Source organism: Gymnoscopelus braueri, assembly GCF_963280865.1.
Source record: "Gymnoscopelus braueri genome assembly, chromosome: 9".
NCBI classification, from domain to species: Eukaryota; Metazoa; Chordata; class Actinopteri; order Myctophiformes; family Myctophidae; genus Gymnoscopelus; species Gymnoscopelus braueri.
Window position 1 is genome coordinate 4,915,390 of NC_137610.1, and position 25,192 is coordinate 4,940,581.

Sequence of the window (25,192 nt, forward strand, 5' to 3'; positions counted from 1 at the left end):
ATCCTCATCGACGGTGCTGCAGTGGAAAGGGTCAGCGAGTTCAAGTTCCTCGGAGTACACATCGAGGAGGACCTCAAATGGGAGACACACACCACACACGTGAGGAAAAAGGCTCAGCAGCGACTGTACTGGCTCCGCCGCCTGAAGAAGCTCGGAGTAGGACGTCGCATCCTCAGGCTGTATTACAACAGTTCGGTTGAAGGCATCCTAACAGGCTGTGTCACGGCCTGGTACGGGAACTGCACTGCCCGAGAAATGATCAGCCTACAGCGAGTAGTGCGATCGGCAGAGCGGATAATGGGAATCGAGCTCCCAGCGCTCCAGGAACTGTACAAAAAGCGGTGCGTGGTCAAAGCCAAGCGCATCATCAAGGACAAGCACCACCCAAGTCACAGACTGTTCAAACCCCTACAACGACCGCGACCGGGCAAGGGGCTCTACCGCAGTATCAAGAGTTCCACCACCAGGTACTGGTGTAGTTTTAATCCGGCTGCTGTCAGGATGCTGAATGAGGCATAAGCCTTGCTCGGCAGCCTGACAGCAGGCGGTGCAAAACCTTTCTGGCTCTTCCTGAACACACCTGTGGATTATACCAGGGACAATGACTTGGACTTAGCTCCCCCTCGGACACACCTGTGGACTACACCAGGTACAAATGACTTTTTTTGCTGCACTCCCTCATGGAGCTACTTGCGGATTATACTAGGGTCAGTCCACCCTAGGTGGACACGCACTGACCTTTTGCACCTTAATCCCATGTATAACGCACTGACTTTTATGTCTTTTTTATTGTGCTTTTTTTCTCTAAGCACCTTAACGTCCATATGTATATCATGCACAGTATAAGTATAACATGCACAGTATACATACATTGCTGCTATGCTCAGGCACCTTAGTTTTTTATTATCTCAGGTACTTTGTAAATATGTAGATAACTTGTCTGGCCTTCTGTTGCTCTCTTGTTTTGATCTCCTTCCCACTTGCCCCCCACCCCTCTTCTTCTCCCCCCCCCCCCCTCTTCTTTCTATGGAAATTAACGTTGCGATGGGAACGATGTACAAAAACGAATTTCACCCACTTCTTTACCTTGTAAACCTGTGATGTGACAATAAAACTGATTCTGATTCTGATTCTGACGTCCCTTATTTCCAAGACTAATAAGGAACGCCCAGAAAAAGATAAAATCTCACTGTACATATGTTAAGTTTTTGTATATCATATTAACAACCTGTATTGTATCATATGAGCTGTTTGAACTTGTAACATGTGTGTGATGGATTGATTCTCACAAATAAGGAACAAAGTGTGTTAGCTTTAAATAAAGCTTGTAATCCTGGGCGCTACTCTCCCTCTGCCAGCCTGGGGAGAGCCCTGAACTAAACTGAGCTCATGCTTCCTTCAACGCATGAGGAGTGAGCAGGCCGCTTCTTATCACCTGACAGGGGGGAGTTTCCCTGGTAGGACGTATAGCGTGTGGAAGGAACACGTTATTCCAACCAGTTCCTTTCCCCTCCATCAGGTGCCCCGGCTGACCAGGGGGAGACCTTATCAGTTTAATAAGGGACACGTCTTTTAGTTTCCAAATAAAGGACGATTCCGTGTTTTAAGGGATGGTTTTCAACCCTACAAAGCAGGGACATGTTGTTTTGGCATCATGTTCTGCAAGACACTGTGCTAATAAAATCAATACTGAACAGAAGGATAAATGTTACAATGCTTTATTGGTGATATAGTGAGAGTAAGTTCAACTATAATTGGGTTGTAATTTACCATGATTGTCCTATGCCTCATTTATTTTTACATTTTTCCTTTTTATTGCTTCCATTCTTTATTTATTTTTAAAAGCCTTTCTTTGAGTTTAATTTCCTTATGTCCCTGGTACGCAACATAACCCCCACCCCATGGCTCTTACACAAGCCATCATTTTCACTTGCCTATAAACATGGCAAGCTCTTCATTTGAAGTGTCTCTCATCACTATTACTATATATATTGTCTCTGTCGGGTGGAAACCTCATAGATAGATAGATAGATAGATAGATAGATAGATAGATAGATAGATAGATAGATAGATAGATAGATAGATAGATAGATAGATAGATAGATAGATAATTGTATTTCTGTGTCCTGCACACAAAGTGCCCAACCCTCATGGGTTTATGAGACACCATTTTACGCTCACAGCATGTTTTACAATATATTCACATAATACATTCTATTACATCTCAGAATTATACAGAGTGTTCTGTCTTCTCTCCCAAGCTTGACAGATAAAATCTGCCACAACAAAAGCTCCTTTAAAGACGGGGTGCCGTGATTTTCAGTGATCCCCCCCCCCCCCCTAAAACATAATCATCAGCTATTATGGTTATACTAGGAGGAAGATTTTTGTCCAAAAAGGTGTACAGAAAGTGTTAAAATTATATTTTTCTGTGGACATGCCTCCAGTTCATTAAGTATACCTGGTTCTCACCTTAGCACCTCCTCCACCAATTTAGCACCACCCACCTGTCCTAGTCCCTCCTCCTCCTCATGCCCAGGGATTGGGATTGGGATTGGGATTGCCCTGTTGTGTTATGATAATGAGGGGGAGGGTATATTTTTACTATGTCACTAAAGCGCTGTTTTTATATTGGCACGTTTGACCCTCAAGGTTTCAGCCTCCAGGAAGAAACTCAAAATAGTCAGAGAAGACATAAAACACCATAACAACACCACCAGGGGGCTTAATGAAGTTCTATCAACCTCATAGACACATGAAAAACAGAAAAAGTGCAAAACCATGGCACCACCTCATTAACTAAACATATCTCAAGTTTTTCATAATCATCTAACTCAAGGAAATCGCCACAAATAAGACATCTTATTAACAAATACCTCTCTTATATCATCATATTTAGAGCAATAAAACTAAAAGTGTACCCGATTTTCAATTTCACCAAGTTCACAAAACAAACGGTATCTCTCTTCCTCTGGAGTAGCATTAAACCTGCCAGTCTCCAGAGCTAATGGAAGCTGGTCCAAAACTGTTACTTCAGGGTTAATACTCCAGTAAAGTAAAAAATACCTCAAAATTGTACTAAGTACAGTACTTGAGTAAATGTACTTAGTTACTATACACCACCGCACCGTAGTATGATCAAGTAGGGTGTTAATTTACAAAAAAAAAACACATTTTAAAAGTAAAAATATGGAGATAAGAGGTTTCTGCCCGAGCCCGACAACAACAATATATATATATATAATTGTGCCAATGACCTGTGACACCTATTCCATTTTAATGGAACGGTTGAGGATGCATTGAGACTTCTGAGTATTTACCTTCATAAGGTACATTTATCAATCATACATACAGTTTATCAGTCTCATATTTTCACTGTTGATTATTAGTAGAACTACAGACCATCCATATCCATTGCTGATAGATGTGCATGATGCATCCACACAGTACTATCTGGTGAGGCATTTATACTTATTTTATTGATAACATAATACAGTACATATGTTAACTCAGTCAGATGCCTAGAGTCAGACTCCAAATATTTTTTTATTTGATCATATTATCTCTCTACTGTAGCTTATACCTATATCCTGTGTTTCACACATTCTGCTGTTTCGGATACACCTGAATTTAAGGTGATTAATAAAGGTGTATCTTATCTTATCAGTGGTGGAAGAAGTTGATTGATTCTTACTTAAGTTTTTTATGTATAAGAACATACTCTGTTATAATTAAAAGTCCTGTTCAAAAATTCACTAGGAAAAGCGTGTGAAGGCTATTTCTAATAGTTGAATTATATTTCTAAATTAGGGCTTAAAGGGGTATTTCACTTTCAAACATGTTTGGGGTCCTTTTAAAGTCTACTCGAGCCCATTGTAAATTCAAACTCCATTTCAATCATGATAGATTCATTGAAAACACCCGTCCTTGGTTCTGGTGACTGATATTGTCCTTCTAATACATGAGGGGGCCGTGTTTCTTTTCAGTTACGTTTTTCATTTATTTAATTTTTTTTTCTTTATTATCCTTTTTTTTTCATTTTCCAAAAATAATTATAAAAAATACATGACAAAAGTTATTGAAAAAACATGGTCTCCTCACACATTAGAAGGCCATGCAGTCACCAGAACCCAGGACAGGTGTTTTCAATGAATCCAACATGGTTCAAATGGAGTTAACAGAGTATTTCTACATTGTGGAATAGATACTTTTACTGAAGTAAAACATTTGAGTACTTCTTCCTGGACCTCCACCACTGCTTATTATGTGACTTTTGCATCATCTCAGTCTCAGAGCTGTCAGTCAGTCTCATCAGCACCAGACCAGAGTAGACCTACATGGTAACCGGAAGACTTGCCCCAAAACACGCTCACCCCCATTTTTTTCGCAGACCTTTCGCCCCCAGCGGTTCTTGTATTCTTTGTTTTACTGAGGATAAGGTATGGAATAAGTTTAGGTTTAGGCATAGTTTTACTGAGGTTACGTTTAGGAATACGTTTAGGGTACTAGGCATAGTTTTACTGAGGTACGTTTAGGAATAAGGTTACAGTAGGTTTAGGCACCATTTTACTGAGGTTACGTTTAGCAATAAGGTTAGGTTTAGGCATAGTTAACTGAGATTACGTTTAGCAAGGTTACAGTAGGTTTAGGCACCGTTTTATTGAGGTTACGTCTAGGAATAAGGGTAGGTTTAGGCATAGTTTTACTGAGGTTACGACTCTAGGAATAAGGGTAGGTTTAGGCATAGTTTTACTGAGGTTATATATGTTTAGGAATACCAGGTGGCGACCGTTCCATGGTCGCCGGATTTGACCCGGGGTGACTGTGTTTTGGGGCGAGCGTTTTGCTATTCGGACCTACAGACGGGGGTTGGTTGGTCTTCATGACGCGCATGCGCACCACGGCAACAACTATATTATTCGAACATAAGAGAGGGAAGGGAATCCATCTGAGCTGTTCATACAACACTAGTAAGTTATATTTCTGTGTCTTACTTATTCTTACATCATTTAAAGTTGTTCTCTTCGTCTGTTGTTAAGAAGCCTTTTGGTCCGGTTGGTTAGTTCATGTTATCCTACTTTAGTTGTAATCCCTATGTGCCTGTTGTTGTTGTTGGGAAGATAACTAGCGCGCTAGCCATGGGGCCAAGACGTACAGTCATGGATTAACTTCAACATAGTGTTTGCACGTTCTCCATTTACAACCTGTACATCTACAGACACGTTCAGATTTCAAATATAAAGTGCTTACCTCATGACCACGGATGTTACAACAATGTACGGTCCCTCAGAAGTACCCGCATCTTCGGTATTGTTCAACAAAAAGCAGTTTAATCCGATCGGTGGCCAACTTCAACTGCTTTCAACTACCGACCCTATCGGTTGTAAGGCGTATTGCACTCCTCTGATACATTATAACTTCATGAGAAAATGGCCACCGATCGGATTAAAATGCTTTTTATTGAACAATACGGAAGATACGGGTACTTCCGAGGCCCCGTACATAATTTTAACATCCGTGGCCATGAGGTAAGGACTTTATATTTGAAATCTGAACGTTTATGTAGATGTACGGACCAAAAAGACAGAAAGGGCAAACACTATGTTGCATTTCATCCATGACTGACTTGACAGTCACGTATCAGGGCTAGTTATGAGCCAGCAGTTTTAGCAACGAGAAGCTTAACTTTGACACCAGCCCAAAATAAAGCAAAGCATTTAAGTGTCATGTTGTTTGTGTCAGACATGATGAAGTGTGTTTGCTCACTAAGGAGGAACAGAAAGCAACACGCAGAGGTTTTCAAAAGTGTTGAAACACAGTGTTGTTGTCAGCGGTTAGTTAGCTCAGTAACGGCTGGTTTCTATTTACTGCTCCGTGCTCGGATCCGGTCTAGAGGTACTGTATCCGGTAGCTTTGCTTATCCACGTATACAGACCGTTTCCCGTATCCGTTCTAGACCGGATCTTTAACTTTCAAAGCAAATTGTTCCCAGTCTTAAGTTAGCAGCTAAACCTTGAGTAGCTACTGTAACAGGAGTAGTGTACAGCAGTGGTTCCCAAACTGGGGGTCAGGATCCAAGGAGGGGGGAATTTGGAGGGTCCCCAGATTATTAGTTTAATGTGTAACATTGTTTTTTTCACTCAACAGTACACAAACCAACATGCAGTAAGTGTATACAGGGTATCTGCACATTTCTCAAGTTAACATGTATACCTTTTTTAATACCAAATTGCCAAATTGGCGAATATTACGTAAGGAAGAGGCACACATTGTGAAAATAGCCGATCTACAAGCTCACAGTTGCAACGCCTCAGTGTTGTGTGTGTTGTGTTGTGTAGGCCCGAGTCAAACTAAACATAATGTTTACAATTCCAAATGCTTGTGAGGGTGGTGGGTCCCCAGTTCAAATATGATTATTTTGGGGGGTCGTGGCCTGAAATGTTTTTCTTTAACTGGACCTTTATTCATCCAACTTCACTCAGTTAAAAGACTTGAACAGGAACCAACGTGGTGTCCTTACTCCTTAGTAAAGAGTTGGACAGACTTGATAGACTAATGAGCTATCATTCAGAAACCCACTGTTGTAGGACTAGGCCAGCAGACAATATATGTAGTTGTGGATGGATGGATAGTCATTATAGATAAATAATAGATGGATATATACGCTGTATGTATACTATATATAATGTTTCTGTCTGCCTGTCTTGTCTATCTAGCAGTTTTTTTCTTTTTATTTATGTATTTAAATAATTTATTATATCAATGAATCAACACAAAAGTATTCTGATATTTATATAATGTATTTAAATAATACATTACATTGATTAGTCTGATTATTAAAGTTGTACAATGCAAATTCACAACTAACGATTTTTAGCAACCTCTGCTGGTCACTACCGTCACTGCATACAATTTCCGTATTCCTCGATTACCCAGAATTCCATTCGTTTTCACCGGAAGCCGGAAGCGTTTCAAAAAGCGATCTTTTAATTGTTTTATACTATCTACGGATCGTTTCTCTTAGCCAGTGGAGCATTAGTTACCATGAGCTGTGCTTTCTTTTTCTGTTCTTTTTCGATCTTCCAATCCTACATTCTCTTAAAATCAGCGTGAGGTTCCTTTTTGTTATTAGCGCGTTAGTTCCTGGCCAAACAGGAAACCGTTGCGGTAGTTCCTGGCCAAACAGGAAACCAGTGCATTTCCACCTCCGTTTTCCGGCCAGATGACGTAATTTTCCCGGGAAAGTCCCCCCCCTTCACCGTTCAATAGTAAATATATAAATAAAAGGCTTCCGGGGGTGAAATTCATGGAGTGGGTGTTGTGAAACCTTTGCCACTCACAAAAGATATACAATTTAACTTTAGTTTTGTTGAAAACGTTACCTAGTATGCCTTTAACTTAACCCTGTTATAGCAGGTCATTGTACACGAATGGTGGTGTACAGAAATAGTGAAAATAGCCGATCTACAAGCTCACAACACATTTTGATAATAATCTGTGATATTGATTTGAAGTCATATCGCCCAGACCTACTGTCTGTCTGCCTGTCTGTTTTTAGAATATCTAGATACTTTTATTTTTTTAATGTTTGTTCATCCACATTTTCCCCTGTTGTTCAACAACATCCCCCACAACATCACTGGGGAATCTATTCAACTGATGTTTTATTATTTTCCTCCCTGATTCACTACAGTCCAGAGGCTCCAACTTCAAGTACCCTTTGAAAGTGCGTAGGAATATTTATACGCTTGGGCAGCATGGGGGTTGCTTATTCTCTCTTTTTTACCCCTCGCAAAAGTTCAGCGCACTCAGATTTTGAAGTGGATAGGAAACTGCATGCTGTGGAATAGATCACACAATGCAAGATCTTGACAGCAATGGCAGGTACAGTATGCAGTGTACAGCACCAGTGTTGCCATGTCCGCTTATTATAAGCGACTTTGGGCTTGTTTTTCTTTAGAGTCGCTTGTGAGTGTTGGTAGTTGTGGGTTGTGTTTTTTTGGCCTTGTTTCTCAAGTGTAGTTGCTTATTTGCTTAGTTGCTTGTTTCCTAATGTTGTTTAAACCAGTGGTTCTCAAATTCATGTGTATTTGTGCCACAGACCCCCGTACCAGATTTTTGTTGTTAAAATGTTTTGAAAAATGTTCAAGATTTGTTTGAAAATGGCAGATCTACAAGCTCACAACGCATCATGATGAGCTTATAGATCTGCTATTTTCAAATAGCCGCTGCACAATATAGGTTTAAAGTGCTCATGTGGCCTATATAGTCGCTTCATTTGGGCTTGTTTTCATAGACCTGGTTGCTTATTTCTCTCTCATAATCTGGCAACATTGGTTACTGCTGTATGTGTTCTGCAGTGGTGGTGCCTTCATGGCAAGGAAATGAAAATGTTGTCTACCAGAGAAAAATAAGCTTAATATAGAAGGCAGTCAAATGGGGAAATAAAAGTTTTAGAATAAAAATAAACTAGGTGAATATAGCCTGTCTGCACTGGATATGGAAGCTAAAGAAAACAAACGCCAATCACTAACTTAAGAATATATTATCCTATAGTTGTATTACAATTGCAGTTGTTACCAAAGTTTACACTCAAACAGTCAGAGTCAAAGGGCTACCTTGATAAACATATTCTAAAAACTGTGGCAGACATCTTTATTAGGGCTGCAACTATCTATTATATTCTTAGCGATTATTCTATCAATTACTTTTTTGATTAACTCAATTAATTAATTGTGAAGCGCATTTAATTTCTGATAAATACAAATCAATGAATCAATGCGGAAAAGGTCGCTCCTGGACAGAATTGTTTCAAATAGTCTGGTTCGCTTGCGTTGGTCTGAAATCTCATTCGACTAGTGCGGACCAAACATCCTCACTATGGTCTACCAGAAAACATGGGTCTTGGTTTGCTTCCAAGAGTTCAGTTCACTGTAGGTGAGAACAGAATCCGACCCAAATAGGAAGTGTACCAAAAGACAATCAATGATAGAGGACATTTAATTAACTCGATTTTCAGGCCGCTACACAGCCTTCGAACCCAGTTCTATGTTGCGCTGATAAGAGCAATGGTCACCAAAATATGGCCATTTGAAGTGTTAAACACTGAGGGGGCGGGGCTTAAGCAATTACAGCCCGTCCCTATTGGCTGTCTAAGAGCACCTACCAAGTTTGGGGCCTTTAGCATGCTTGGAACTGGAGTTATGGCTGTTTACAGCCCAGCCAATAGGAACACAGAGGGGGTGAGGCTTAATCAATTACAGCCCGTCCTTATTGGCCGTCTAAGAGCACCTACCAAGTTTGGGACTGTTGGCCTGCTGGGAACTGGAGTTATGGCTGTTTAAACCCCAGCCAAGAGGAACACTTATTAATAGTTATTTGTGATTTGCATGCAATTTACATACTTATGATAACTTTCAATTTCATAACTTATTAGGACCATAGATAGTTAAACAAAGATATGAAGATTTTAAACGCATTTCCATTGTATTATCGCCATGGTAACTTGAAGTGTTACTGAGTGGAGTGAACCTGTTCTGTCTCTGAAGAAAGATGGGATCTGAAATGTAAGCGGACGTACAGTGTGACCACATCAGAAAGATGCTGATATGGAAAGTCTGGGAAAAACAAACCACTGGCCCCAGCGTACTGTGAGTCTTACCAGTGTTGCCATGTCTGCTTATTATAAGCGACTTTGTGCTTGGTTTTCTGTGAAGTCGCTTACCGGTATCGATATTGGTAGTTGCGAGTTGCGTGTAGTGTAGTTGCTTATTTGGGGTTGCTTCCACATTTTTTTTATTATTATTTAAACCAGTGATTCACACATATTTTAATGTCATGGATCCCCAAATGATGTATTTGTTCCTAACCCCCCATCTGAAAATGTTTTGTGCCAGGGGAGCCCCGTACCTGTGTTCTTAGAATGTTTAAAAAATCTTCCAAATATTCTGCAATATATTTCAAGATTTTTTTAAAATAGCAGATCTACAAGCTCACAACGTGTGGCATCGCGACACATTTCGAGCTTGAGCCGTTGTATATAGGTTTAAAGTGGCCCAATAGTCGCTTCTTTTGGGCTTGTTTTCATATACCTGGCTGGTTGCTTGTTCCTCTCGCCAAATCTGGCAACACTGAGTCTTACATAAACAGCAAAACAGCAGCAACAGCAGCATCTCTTGTCAGCGCTGCCATAATTCCTCTTGCACAGTGGAGATACAGAGACCACAAAGCCCCTCCTGGCATCGTCGGATATGCTTGTCTTTTTGAAGAAGATGTATTCATTCCCCCCCGCTTCTCTTGGCTTGCTACCCACCACCTCCCTGTTTAGCCCAAATAGGCAAAACAGGCAAAAGATTAACCCATTCAATCCGGGAACGCATACTATGTCATTTCAGATTTTTTTATACTTTGGGCTATTATAAAATAGCAGATCTACAAGCTCGTAGCCTGGCACCGAGTGCCGCTCTACGAGCTTGTAGATCAGAATTTGTTTTGGGGGAAAATCGTGACATTCTTTGCAAATCTTTGAATATAGGCCTATATGTTTTTTTAAAGAGAACATTTTAACTACAATCTTTGCTTCTGGGGATTCTACAAATGTCTTCTAAATCCTAACGGTAAAAAAAAAAAAGAAACTTATGTTGCTATACTATCAGTGGTTCTCAAACTTTTTTCATGTCAAGGACCCCCAAAATGATATTTATTTGTCCACGGCCCCCCTTTTTTAAAATATTTTGTTCCAGGGACCCCCAGAAGCAAAGATTTGAGTTAAAAATGTATATATATATATATAAGATTAAGTTAAAAATGTAGATATTTTTTCAAAGATTTGAAAATTTTTTCCATGATTTTTCTAAAATAGCAGATATAAAAGCTCATAGTGCGGCACTCATCCCATGCTATGAGCTTGTAGATGCTGCTATTTTTTTTAAATCGAAGAAATCTTAAAATTACACAATAGATGCGTTCCCGGTCTTAACGGATTAAGCAAATGTGGTACATTTGAGGTTCTCACACTTGGTATGCCCGATCATGCACCGAAAATAGCAGCAGATCGACAAACTCACAACTTGGTCACGGTACGACACGATGTGAGCTTGTAGATTATGCTATTTTCCCGAGCGCGACACCCGTGCTCGACTACGTATAAACCAGGCTTTGATAGTCAGTGAATAGGGAGAAGACAGTTTGTTTTTTCCCCGCAAGGCAATTCACTCAAATGAACACAGCTGTCACTCGTTGTACCCGACATGTTTATTTATCCTTTCCTCCTTTCTTTCTTGCCGCACACAGTTTGTACACCCTCTGCCCCTCTGAGAGAGGTTTGCTGTAGACTGTTTTTTGATGTGTGTGTGTGTGTGTCTGTTATGTGTTGTTTTCATGTGTCACAGTTCCCCTAACCCATTCAATCCGGGAACGCATCTCTTGTCATTTTAGAAATCTTTGGCTATTCAAAAATAGCAGATATACAAGCTCATAGTGTGGCACTTGAGCTTGTAAATCTGCTATTTTTGAAAGTTTGTGCAAAAATCTTTGCAAATCAAAAGCAAACATTTGTAATTGTCAAATGTCACAACAACTGTCTTAATTTTTCTGAAAAAAATATTGTTTCTATATCAGTGGTGCTCAAACTTTTTCTTGTCAAGGACCACCCAAAATGATATATTATATATTTGGCCGCCGACCCCCATCGCAAAATATGTTGTTCCAGGGACCCCCACCAGAAGCAAAGACTTGAGTTAAAAATCTTGTTTCAAAAACATATATGTATTCAAAGATTTGCACAAAATGTTAATGATTAAAAAAAAAATAGCAGATCGAGTGCCGCACTACGAGCTTGTGTATATATGCTATTTTTGAATAGCCAAAGTATACAAATAATGGTTATAGCCTAAAATCTAAAATGACATAGATGCGTTCCCGGTTTGAACGGGCTAAGCTGCTATCTGGCAATGCTGTATGACATCAAGCCGATTTGCAATGGGCCTTGGTGGAATTAGAGAAACAAAAAGAGCGGCAAACCAACGGCAGTGTTGAACACACTGGCTTATGGTAATAGAGAGCCTGTCTGTTTGGGTGGCTCATTATGAGAGATGCAGGACAGCTTGTCTTTTTTTTGTTACATGACATTGTTGTTTTACCTGTACCTTCCTGTAAAAAAAAAAGATGCCTACTGCCTAGAGCAGTGGTTCTCAAACTTTTTTGTACTAAGGACGCCCAAATTGATATGTATTTGGCCGCGGACCCCCGTCAGATTTTCTTTTGTTCCAGGGACCCCCCAGAAAATGCATTTTCAAGATTTTTAAAAAATCTTCAAAAATAGCAGATAGCTTGCAGTAATTCACCCGTTTTCAACCATATGTTCATATTATTGGTCCTTATTCTTGTTCATTATAAGATGGCACAATGTCCATCAACTCACTTTTGTCTCTTTTGTGGTATATGGACAGTTCAGAAACCTGCCTATGCCCTATATCAGTAGGCAGAGATCTCTGATCGTCTGGCTGTGCAGCATGTGTAGAATGAAAACATGTTCTACCAAAAGGCAAACATGATTTAACGCTCAATTAATCTTTGATAGGCTTTGGGGTTGTGTTTAGTTGGCTTGCTGTGATGTATAACATGATGTAAACGGGTCTCAACAGGTCACACATTTAGCAGGGGGGGGGGGGGGGTCAGGGGGTTGTCTTTTACTTGTGCTTGTTCCAGTATAGGCTATAAAACACCCTGCATATAATCTGCAAGATGGGCCGATATTTAACCTTCCAGCCCTTTTCTTCCAGCAGTCGCTCTACATTTAAGGACACACTCTGTGCTCAGTAATAATGTTTTCAAAGTGAGTGTCAAGTTGCCCTATCGTGTCATCAGTGGAGCGTGACTTTGTGAATTAAGCCTCGACATGTGCTGTCCCTTGAGACGCCCGTCTCAAAGGACGCTCGCTGTGTGAGAACCTCTTCCCTGCATGCAGACGATAAGGAACAGCTAGTCCACTGGGTGAACGCTGGGACCTTAATGCCTGTCTGCTCCTCCAGTCCCTCGCCTCCACTTCTCTGGGCTTGTGTGTGTGTGTGTATTACTGCTTGTTAGAACCAAATGTCCCCACACGTATAGTGGAAATTTAGAAAATGAAAAAAAAGAACCTTGTTTTTAAAACAACTCAACACTGCCTCATCAAAGTTTAGTCCCCCCAGGATTCCGCAGAGAAAAAGTCTTGATTCCGCGGAGAACAATCCTGATTTTGCGGAAAACGATCCTTGATTCCGCGGCTTGATAGTTAAAGTAATACTAGGTAACGTTTTCAACAAAACTTAAGTTAAATTGTATATCTTTTGTCAGTGGCAAAAGTTTCACAACACCCACTCCATGAATTTCACCCCCGGAAGCCTTTTATTTATATATTTTCTATTGAAAGTGGACTGGGGGGACTTTCCCGGGGAAATGACGTTCCTGGCCAACGTCATGACGTCGTGGCCGACGTCCCCAGGAACTACCGCAACGGTTTCCTGTTTGGCCAGGAACTACCGCGGTAATAGCAAAAAGGAACCTCACGCTGATGTTAAGAGAATGTAGGATTGGAAGATCGAAAAAGAACAGAAAAAGAAAGCACAGCTCATGGTAACTAATGCTCCACTGGCGAAGAGAAACGATCCGTAGATAGTATAAAACAATTAAAAGATCGCTTTTTGAAACGCTTCCGGCTTCCGGTGAAAACGAATGGAATTCTGGGTAATCGAGGATTACGGAAATTGTATGCAGTGACGGTAGTGACCAGCAGAGGTTGCTAAAAATCGTTATTTGGGATTCTGCATTGTACAACTTTAATATTCCGCGGACACTAAAAACAACCTAAAATCACCAGTTATCAAGCAAAAATAAATGTTGTTTTAATAATCAAGTAAAATCCTTTATGTAATAGATACAATTAATTATAATTAGGGATGTTTCAGAATAATCTAATAATCGTTAATAATCGTTTAATTTATTTTTAATTTATTTTACATTTTGTATTCATCTTTTCTGTTGCAAAGGCTGTAATTGTCAAACAAACCCTGACCATAGTAACTACATTTTAGAGGATACCTAGTATGGGTGTATTATTTATTCTCTCCTGCATTAGCATTGTCATTGTCAGGTGACACACATTATTCAGATTCAGTAGGACTATTTAAAGTGAGGGACCGGGCGGTCCGTCAGTCAAACTAGTCCCCCAGGGCCCTGTGAAGAAAAAGTCCTATGAGGTGTCCTCCTCACCATGTACAAATCCTTGTAATATAATATTAAAGTAGTAAGAACTAATATAATTTGTCAGGTTTTACCGCCGCTCCGCCACTGCCCCGCCGGCAACCCGCCGTTCCGCCGGCAGCTCCGCGAAAATAGACTTGTGTGTGACTGTATTCCGAGAATTCCACGGACGGCCGAGAAATCTGCGGTAATTTCCGCGATCGCGGAATCCTGGGGGGTCTAAAAGTTGGTATGGTGACTTGACTTTATACATTGTCAGATACTTGAATGTGTCCTTATATTATCATCACTTTACACCAATTCAGCTCAAGTGGAGTTAGGAGGTTTTTGACGTGTTTTTGTCCATCATTGATTAGAATGAAGAAGTCAGACGGAAAAAAAAACGTAGATGGAGTTAGGTGGTTTGAACGACAGTTTGAGGATCCAATGGAGTTAGGAGGTTTAGTCAGAGGTGCTTTTTAATACTTTTCATTGGTCCAATATTTGTAAAACCAACACACAGACGTAAAGGGTGTTCAATAGCACTGATTTATTAAAGAAAATAAAAAAGTTACAAAACGGAGATGGTTGGTTTGCGGCCAACAGCGACGATCTCCTCAAAAGTATACTAATACCAATCTGTGTGTGTGTGAGTGTGTAGGGGTGCTGGGGGACAACCCAAGGAGAAGTGTCTGTGTCCCTGAGGCCAGGGTCTGTCAGCCAGCCACTTATTTAGTCATGCCCTCTCTCAGCTCTGTGTCTGTGACTCAGAAAGGGGAGATGGTGACATGGAGCTTTTAAATTGGGTTCTGTTAGAGGAAGCGACCGCCACGCTCCCAATACATAACTGCCGGCGTTGCCAGATTTTGCGAGAGAAACAAGCCAACCAGGTCTATGAAAACAAGCCCAAAAACTACTGTAGGCCACATCGAAAATAGCAGATCTACAAGCGATGTGATGCATTGTGAGCTTGTAGATCTGCTATTTTCAAAATAATCTAGAACAAAAATTACACATTTGTAATATTTTTTAAAAACATTTTAGATACACATTTTGTATGGGGGGTCCCTGGCACAAAATATTTTCAGATTGGAGTCTGCGGACAAATGCTTGTTCATTTGAGGGGGGTCCTTGACATGGAAATGTTTTAGAACCACTGGTTTAAACAACATTAGGAAGCAAAGCCCAAAATAAGCAACTTCTAACACTTTAGAAACAAGCCCCCAAAAAAACCCACAACAACCCTCAAAAGAACTACCAATATTTACAACCAACTTTACAGAAAAGAACAAGCCCAAAGTCGCTTATAATAAGCAGGCATGGCAACACTGATAACTATGCTCTGCACGCAGTTAGTTGCACCCCAATTACATAATAATACCAGCCCCCCTCCCCCTCCTCCCTCACCCCCACTGGCAACCTGCTGTATATGTCTGACCTGGGCCGGAAAACACACCTATTAATGTAATGTGTCTGCACTTCTCTATCTGCTCCCCTCAGCCTGGCAGCTGGAAGGTTTGTGTTGTAGAAAATGAGGTTTTGATAAGACACAAGATAAAGTACTATTATTGATCCTCCCCGGGGGGAGGGAGGGTTCAGTTCAGGTGGAATGGCAGCAAACAGCAGCGACAATGAAGCTCCAGGAGTATAGGGTTGGAATCCTTAAAGGATTTGAACGATTCCGGTTCCTTAACAATTCCTCATTGACTGCCAGAGTTAAAACATCGTCTAATAGCTGCCCTTGCCAGCGATTCAGAGTGTTTTTTACTAACCTTTGAAAAATCATAGAATATTTTTCTTCACAAAGATCCACCCGCCGATCGCTTTAAAAGACGTTGCCGAGTCTCGTAGAATCGGAGAAAAGAATGTGTGCCGCCGCGATAATCCAGTCCATAGTTGTGGGCAGTTTGAATGTGGGTCGTTTTCCCCAAAAAGCAACAGAAAGCAGGGAAACATTTACTTTTATAAATCCTTTAACATTAGATCGGACAGGACTGGGTTTGTTGTGATCACTTTATTTCGTGGTCTACTGTTCTCCAGTAGTCATAGGATCACTCATAGTTTGCCGAACAGCGCCCTCTGGCGTAAACCATTGAAAACACCACACGGGCCATGTACTTGTCAGTGGCAGTCAATGAGTTAAACAAAGAGCTAGCTTTCCTCTCCAGCTTGTTGTTCAGTTTGTTGGCATCCCTTGTGTTGATGTTTAATACATAGTCTAACTTAATCCTTTAAGATCAGGAACACATCTATGTAATTTTAAGATTTCTTTGGCTATTCAAAAATAGCAGATCTACAAAGCTAGCGTGGCACTGAGTGCTGCGATATGAGCTTGTAGATATGCTATTATTTTGAAAAATCGTGGAAAATATATGCAAATCTTTGAATATATATATATATATATATGTTTTTAAAGTGATAATTTTTAACTCCGATCTGTGCTTCTGAGGGGTCCCTGGAACAACATATTTTGAGATGGGGGTCTGCGGCCAAATACATTTAATTTTGTGGGTCCTTGACATGGAAAAGTTTGAGAACCACTGATTATAGCAACATACTTAGACATTTGTAAGACCCCCCAGAAGCGAAGATTTGAGTTACAAATGTTCACTTTAAAAATGTATATATTCAAAGATTTGCACACATTTTCATGATCTTTAAAAAAATAGCAGATATACAAGCTCATAGCGCTTGGTGCTGCACTATGAGCTTGTATATCTGCTATTTTTGAATAGCCAAAGTGGTTAAAGTGGTTAAAATCTAACATGACAGATGCTTTCCCGGTCTTAATGGGTTAATAGACAGGGTAATTTTCTGCCCTGCTCTGAGGGGACAGACATGAGAAGGTTGTCTGTTCTTTGTCCTGCCAAGCATGTCCTCCCCAGGCATGAGGATGGCATTTACAGCACATTTTAGCTTTCTCTACTTTTTTTTTCTACAATGAAATCCCCCATCCACTTGAACTATTTTACAAACCAAATAGTATCTATACGGTACAGTATAAATACTAATGTTGTTTACCTGCCATAGAGGCTGATTGATGAGTACTGAGTAGACATAAAATACCCCATTCTGATTGCAGGAGGGAGAAATATCTGCTATGATAATTATTATTTTTATTATAATGTACTTTCTGCTTGCCTGTCATTGTCAGGAAGTAGACATATACTGGTAATAGCAACCGATATGAAGGCATAGACCCAAAATGCATCCGGCGATTCACTCGATTGCCTTGTTGTTGATGTCTGTTTACCGTCAAGTGAAATAAAAGAAGTACCTGGGGGGCATATCGTGAGTGCAGGCCTCTTTTTTTTTTTATTACTGGATTTCTAGAGCCGTGCAAGTTTGTCTTATATTATGTTTGACTGTTCGCGTTCCTTCTAGTTGTACTGTTAGCCCTGCAATGGGATTATAGTACATTTGTGCTTCAGCTAATCAGTTACATTGTAGGCAGATTTAGGAGAACTCATGACTTACGAACACATCAGAACAGATTAAAACCTGATTTATACTTTGTACAACCATGGCGCTCCAAAAGGGTATAAGTTAAGCACGACAAGTCGTTATCCTACAGTGCTGTGACATAACCCTAGTTATAGCATACCATATCTTTTCTCTACTTCACTTACAGTATGGCATTGATCTGCATATCTGACAAGAGGCATGCTATATTAACAAGCCAAATCCAGCAGTCCAGGGTGGTTGAAACTTTCTCTCCCAGTCACTCTCCCTCCAATCTGGCAACCCATCCCTCAAATCTTCCAAGTGACTTTGTAACCTGTTTTTATTTTTTTGCCCAGTGTTTGGCCGTTTCCTGCTGGGTTTAAAACCTGTCCGAAGAAGAGCAGTGTGCTCGAAAAGTCGCTCAGCCCACTTAGTTAGTACCAAAAATAAATATGTAACCCATCTTTAAAGGTTTAAAACGTTTGACCACAAAGATGAAAGGATGAAAGAAATGCCACGCTGTGACTGTGCTACTCCAACTGCTCTGAGAGAGCACATGGAGCTGTGTTTTAGCATTAGTTAACAAGACAATTTCAGAAAAATCATTACAAAACACCAGAACAACAGGAAAGCCATGTGAATTTAGGTGTTAAACAGTTAATGTTTATTTTATTGTATTTTTTTAAGGGATTCTTTTGACTGTCCCGAGCTGGCAAGTGGAAAGGCCTGCGGGCCATTTATAATGTTGATCCCTGCTAAGTATATTAACATTACTGATGACCATTATATGACACAACTTACCATGGTTGTTTTTTTGTTTTTTTTGCCTTTGTATTCCATTCATTTCAGTATGGTATTGGAATAAACTGTAAAAGGTATAGGTCTAAACCGCACAAGGATTTTCTTTTGCCAACATTGACTCAGTTAGTCAAATAACATTTTAATGACTTTGGAAAACATGTAAATCCCAAAATACAGCCATTGATGAGGAAATGTTTATGTTCGATATATGGCCAAAGCTGTGAATAGACATGATGCTGGTATGGTGGTGATGGTTTACACATTATTACAGTGAAGAATGTTGGGTCATTGAGCATAGCAAGAAGGCACTAGTGCCTAGTACAGTAAATACATAGGAATCTAAACTTGAATGCTGCAGATACAGTATAACAGCAATGATTACAAAAACATGTCTGATGTAAGAACCAGGAGAACAGTAGAATTCCACATCAAACCAAAGATCAGTAGAAACTATTATCAGTCTCAAAAAGATCTGTCAAAGGTTCTTAACCCATTAAGACCTGGAACACTGGAGTCACTTTTTTATTTGAGCTAAAAAGCATTATTTTACACTTTGGCTATTCAAAAATAGTAGATCTACAAGCTTGTAGATCTGCTATTTTGAAAAATCGTGAAAATATGTGCGAATCTTTGAATATATATTGTTTTAAAGCAAACATTTTAACTAAAATCTTTGCTTCTGGGGGGTCCCTGGAACAAAATATTTAGAGATGGGGGTCGGCGGCCAAATACATATCATTTTGGGGGTCCTTGACATGAACAAGTTTGAGAACCACTGATATAGAAACATACGTTTTTTCAGAATACTGTTAGGATTTAGAAGACATTTTGTAGAATCGGCCTCGGGTCGTAATGGGTTAAAATGTTGAGGCCGTGACCCCCCAAAATAATCACATTTGAACTGGGGACCCTCCAACCCGACAAGCACCTGGAGTTGTAGGAGTTGAGGTATTTAATTTGACTCGGTTCCACAGATAATTGCTGTGAAAATAGACAAACTACAAGCTCACAGCACCTCGCAATGTGAGCTTGGCTATTTTCACAATTTTTGCCTCTTTCTTTGGTAATATTTGACAATTTGGCCAATGTTTGACCAGTTTTTATAGGACTTTTGACATAGTAATTGTCATATTATTATTATGTTTTTCATTTTAAGAGGTATTAAAAAGATCTTAAAAGTCATTAAATTGTCACTTTAGAAATGTGCAGATACCCCGTATACACTTATACTGTTCATATATAGTTCACCCCCAATTTTTTTTTTCTATCGATAAGTCACCCCATGGAGACTTGAATTCATGGAGATTTTTTGATTTTGTCGCATTCCTAAGCCAATAACTTTATGACCGGCGGCGGCTCCGGTAGGAGACTCAAAGTGTCAACTTTGAGTCTCCTACCAGAGACATTAGCATCTTTCCGCTGGTCATCAAATTATTGGCTTAGGAATGGGACAAAAACAAAAAAATCTCCACAAATTCAAGGCTTCATGGGGTGTGTAATTGATAGAAAGTAAGTGTTTTTTTTGGGTGAACTATCCCTTTACAACGCGTCGCAGCGCAAGCTCAAAACGCATACTTAGTTGATACGTACGGCATCTTATCAAATGCCGTTCTTTGACAGAATGGCAAAGTACGGCATTAATTTACAAAAGAAGTAAAAATACGCCGATAAGAGGTTTCTGTACAGTATGTGCAATGTGGCCCTCTGGAGTGAGTGTGGATGTGGAAATATAGTGGCCCTCTACATCATCAAAGTTGCCCACCCCCAAAACACTGCTCTAATTTATGCCTTTGGCTCCTCCCTGTTGGTTTAAATTTGAGGGACAATGTTTTAGTTTGTCTCTCTCTGTTGGGATGTGTTTTACGGGTGACTAAGTGTCTGATTGAATGGTTGAGTGACTAGCTCATCTGCCTCCTAGGCTGTTCCTTCCTTAGTCAAGCCGTCACCCGGCCATACAAGGTAGCATTTAGAGGGACCCTGCAGTTATATCTTTACTTGAAATCAAACAAACAAGCACTGACAGGGAAGCAATATGCCACCTGCCAGCAATGTGACCCTCTCTTTTCCCGTGTTGCCACATTTTGCCAGAGAAATAAGCAACCAGGGTTATGAAAACAAGCCCAAAAGAAGCAACTAGGCCACATGAGCCCTGCAAACCTATATACGCATCAGCGTTGTGAGCTTGTAGATCTGCTATTTTCAAAACAATCTTGGGAAAAAAGTTAATAATTATTAATATTTTTGAAATATTTTAACAACACAAATCTGGTACGGGGGTCCCTGGCACAATATGTTTTCAGATGGGGTTACGCGGACAAATACATATTAACTTAACGTGAAAATGTTTGAGAACCGCTGGTTTAATCAAAATTAGGAAGCACACCTAAATAAGCAACTACACTGTAGAAACAAGCCCAAAAAAACGCAACCCGCAACTACCAATATTTACAAGCGACTTTACAGAAAAAACAAGCCCAAAGTTGCTTATAATAAGCCGACAAAGGACATGGCAACACTGCTCTCTTCACAGACTCATGGGTTTTTTCCACAGTGCACCTCAAAGGATTTTGTCCCGCCTCCGGTATTGCTAGGGCTGTCACGATTATGACATTTTACTTAGTTGACAATTCATTGTGCGATCGTTGAACATTGGAACATGTGGGGGGGAAAAGTTGCACAGGGCAGATATGACACATAACTTGCATAATGACAAACAAAAAAAACATGAATATTTTTGAAAATGTTTGAAAAAATATTATAATTTTTTCAACATGGAAATGATTGTGACGATGGTGACGATTATTTAAAAAACTATTGCGATTATCTTAAATAATTGCCATTATGTAACAAAGTGACAGTCCTACTGGATTTGTCTCGTATTGTGGTGGATAACTAACTAACGAGTCATCTCTGTGTGCTTTTATTTTTGGTTATTGATTTCTCACAGTTATTCTTCGATGTCCATCCGTGTGGTCGCGGATGGGGGGGCCAGCGGTCCCGGGAACCAGCAGGTCCCCCCACACCTGACAAGGATCCCCATCCAGCACGTCAGCGTCACTGCGGACTTGTCAGACAAAATGGTGAAGGTATGTTTTCAGATTTATAGAAATACATTTATCTCGGATCTCTTTTCCCAGATTGTGTTTTTGGTGAAAACGAGCTATATTCAACTGCCGATAACTACAGAAAGGACGATCGCGGTTACAATGTATTTTTTTTCTGGCGTAAAGAAGTAAGACTGGTCTTTCAACGTAGACATCGTTTGTTTACATCTGCGTAGATTTTTTTTTAAACATTTTAGTTCAACATTTTCACATTTTGTAAATAATCAACCTTGTGTTTTTTTCTCCCATCGCTCCACCAGGGGAAGGTGGTCCTTAAGGGTCCGCTGGTGTCCTTAGGAGACGGTGATTTTATTCTGAAGACGGTGATTCAAGGTATTGTAATAAGATACATGTGAACATGGAACAGTAGAGCATGCATATCGTCTCTGTCGGGTGGAAACCTCATATGTCCAAAACGGTTACTTTCCAGGATTCAAATTCAAAAGCATCAAAAGTAGCAGATCTGCAAGCTCGAAACGAGTCGCTTCGCACCGCGTTTCGAGCTTGCAGATCTGCTACTTTTGATGCTTTTGTGTGACGCTGTAGTATGATCAAGAAAAAGTACAAAAAAACTGCCATGAATGAGTTTTTCAGAAAAAGTCTGCAGCCAGTGGCAGCGTTTTTAAGCATTTTACTAACCTTTCAAGAGCCACAGAATATTTCACTCCAAGACGATCGACACAACGAGTGTCGCAAAAGAGCGAGGAGTGTCTCTGCTTCCATCGGAGAAAAACGTCACCGCAACCCTCCGTTCTTTAGTTATTGGCTGTTGAATATAGCTTGTTCTCACCAAAAACGCAGAAAAAGACAAGATAGCTGAGAAAAATGTATTTTTCTAAATCCTTTAACATTAGATCGAACGGGGCTGGGTTTGTTGTGATCACTTTATTTCCGGATCTCCTCTTCTATGGAAGTCATAGGATCACTCATAGGTTGGTGAAGAGCGCCATCTAGCGTAAAAGCTGAAAACACTGTTTTGACGCGTTACACGTCATTGGCACTCTGGGCCTTGGAAAACAATTACGCGTTACACGTCATTGGCACTGAATGAGTTAAGAAGTTTCTGCCCGACTGAGACAATATGAAGATGAAAAGTAGAGGGTGCATATTATGCATCCTTTATTATTGCAGGGACAGATTGTCCCACAAGGACGTGATGCATGCAGCTGCTCACTGCATTGTTTGCATGATCATATTTTTCACCAGCTGTATTTGGCTGCATCTCAAATTTTTTTGTTCCAGGGACCCCCAGAAGCAAAGATTTGAGTTGAATATGTTCGCTAAACCCACTAAGACCTGCTGAGGCCAATTCTACAAATGCCTTCGTAGTTCTCACACTTTCGAGATTTTTCAAAAATTTTCAAAAATAGCAGATGTACAAGCTCGCAACGCGGCACGAAGTGACGCGCTGTGCGCTTGTACATCTTTTTTTTTATAGCCAACACAAAAAGCTAAAATGACACGGATGTTTTCCCGGTTTTAATGGGTAACATTTTTATATATATAATATATTCAAAGATTTGCACACATTTTCCAATTTTTTCAAAAAAAATAGCAGATCTACAAGCTCATAGCCCGGCGCTAAGTGACATGCTATGAGCTTGCATATCTGCTATTTTTGAATATCCAAAGTATAAAATAATGGTTAAAGTGGATAAAATGATTGTGATGCTGTATTAACTACATTTTCTGGGGAACCCCTGGAATGATATTTCACTTTCAAGGCCTGGGGGGCGGAGCCTGTCAGCGGGGAGTGTTGGGCGGGAGGAGTAGGACGAAGGCTCTACGTCCTCCCGGTGGGGGCTCCTCACTGGTAGGTCAGTCGGTAGGATACGACAGCAGTGACAACACACAGATATGTGTGTGTGGGGAGGTATCAATTGGCATAACGACTACATTGGGGAGAAAAAGTGGGTAAAAAGTAAAAAACGAAACAAAAACAAACTTTGGATTACTAGCTCACTTCACTTCTCAGCCTGATCAGTGTTTATAAACGGCAAGCTGGGCAGAAGAGCTGGAGCTGCCTGGTGTTGTCTGCTCTGTGTCCGACTTGGCATGATTGTCTCAGCACAAGCCGTTCAGCTGGAATGACTTTCAGATGGGATTGTGCCACGAAGAGGGCAGAGAGAGATGTCCTTTTGTTGTCTCTATCCTTGGCACACTTATCTCTTTGCAACATGATTAAAATGTACGCAAGCCTTTTATTCTGGAGAGGTGCATCCTTGTTTGACTTATGTAAATGCATTGGATTACTGGAGTTGCTTATTTACAGCTTTTAAGCACGAAAACAGCCCTCTCCCAAGGGCGCAGATCTCATTACAACTTAAGGGGGGAGGGGACGACGACAACAAACAAGAACTTTTCTCTAGAGTGTTTAGTTTTTGGGAGGGGGGAGGGGTTCGGACATTGTAATATCACCCATCTTGAGGTTGCACTAGGATTTTAAACTGCCAGCCAGGATGAATCCAATGATTAGCTACAGTTTGTCAAGACATTTGATCGATTCGCAACCTGTGGGCCAGAGCCCACTGGTGGGCCCTAAAGGTATTGCAAGTGGACCCCCAAATAATTGACAACGCCCTAATATTTTATTGATTATATATAACATTAATATAAAAACAAAACAAAACATTAAAAAACTATAACCTAAAATGAAAAACTTCATGGTATGTTTTCTTTAACACCTTGGGAAAAAAGGTTTTCTCTGGGATGAATAGCAGTAGCCGGAACCCAATCGATTGATCATTATAATAAACATGTTCTGAAAATTCATTCGGCCCACCCATCCTACACCCATCTGTTAACTCTTTGCCTGCCACTGATGAGATTTCTAGTCAGATTCCGCTAAGGCGCAGCCTGCCATTGACGAGTTTGACGAGATTTCGTGTTTTCAGTGGTTTTCCACCAGCTGGCGCTGTTCGCTAACCTATGAATGATGCCTTGCCTGCTAGAAAAAGATAGACCCGGAAATTATGTAAAAAAAAAAAAAATGCTTGTTTACTTCGTGTTTATTCGTTGTGGAAAAATGGCTTTGTCTCTGTTTCTGTTGCTTTTTGGCAAAAAAAAGGCCACAACTATGGATCAGATTAGTACCGTGACCGGAATGTTTTTTTTCCCCGTGACATTCTTGTACAACGAAGTAGAGAATGAATGTAGTTTATTTTTAATTTAAAAAAAAAGGTTTCTGTCCAACATCAACGATATACATATTAAAGTTGTGGGGCAGAAACCTCTTATCTCCATATTTTTTTTTGTAAATTAACACTCGACTTGATCATACAGCGTCACAGAAAAAGTATCAAAAAGTAGCAGATCTACAAGCTCGAAGCAGCTTGTTAGATCTGCTACTTTTGATGTTTTTTTTATTTGAATCCTGAAAAGTAACAGTTTTGGTTTCCACCCGACAGACACAATATAGTGATATGTATAATATTGATCATTTAAATGTATATTCTTCTTCCTCTCACTTCAGAAGATGACTCGGGTCAGGATCTGCTTCCAGAGCAGATCTCCATCAACACCATCGTGCTTGGTGCCCTGGCCAAGGACTTCTCTGCGTCTGTCAATCAAGGGGTAATTGCCTATATCCATATCAAACATCACATTGACAAATTATTCATTCA

At 40.2% G+C, this 25,192-nt stretch overlaps 1 protein-coding gene across 4 annotated transcripts in view; it reads left to right on the plus strand.

Moving 5' to 3' along the window:
- Positions 1-4,918: 4,918 nt before the first annotated feature.
- Positions 4,919-25,192, plus strand: part of pot1 (protection of telomeres 1 homolog) — a 119,094-nt gene continuing 98,820 nt past the window's right edge. For 2 of the 4 annotated variants that reach the window (XM_080438766.1, XM_080438767.1), the window contains exons 1-4: positions 7,760-7,884; positions 21,413-21,551; positions 21,830-21,902; positions 25,042-25,142. In XM_080438766.1, coding sequence (XP_080294892.1) covers positions 7,859-7,884; positions 21,413-21,551; positions 21,830-21,902; positions 25,042-25,142 — 339 coding nt within the window. In that variant the 5' untranslated portion in view covers positions 7,760-7,858. Of the gene's footprint in view, positions 4,971-7,693; positions 7,727-7,759; positions 7,885-21,412; positions 21,552-21,829; positions 21,903-25,041; positions 25,143-25,192 lie in introns of those variants that run through there. The other 2 variants (XM_080438769.1, XM_080438768.1) reach the window with 2 other exon arrangements.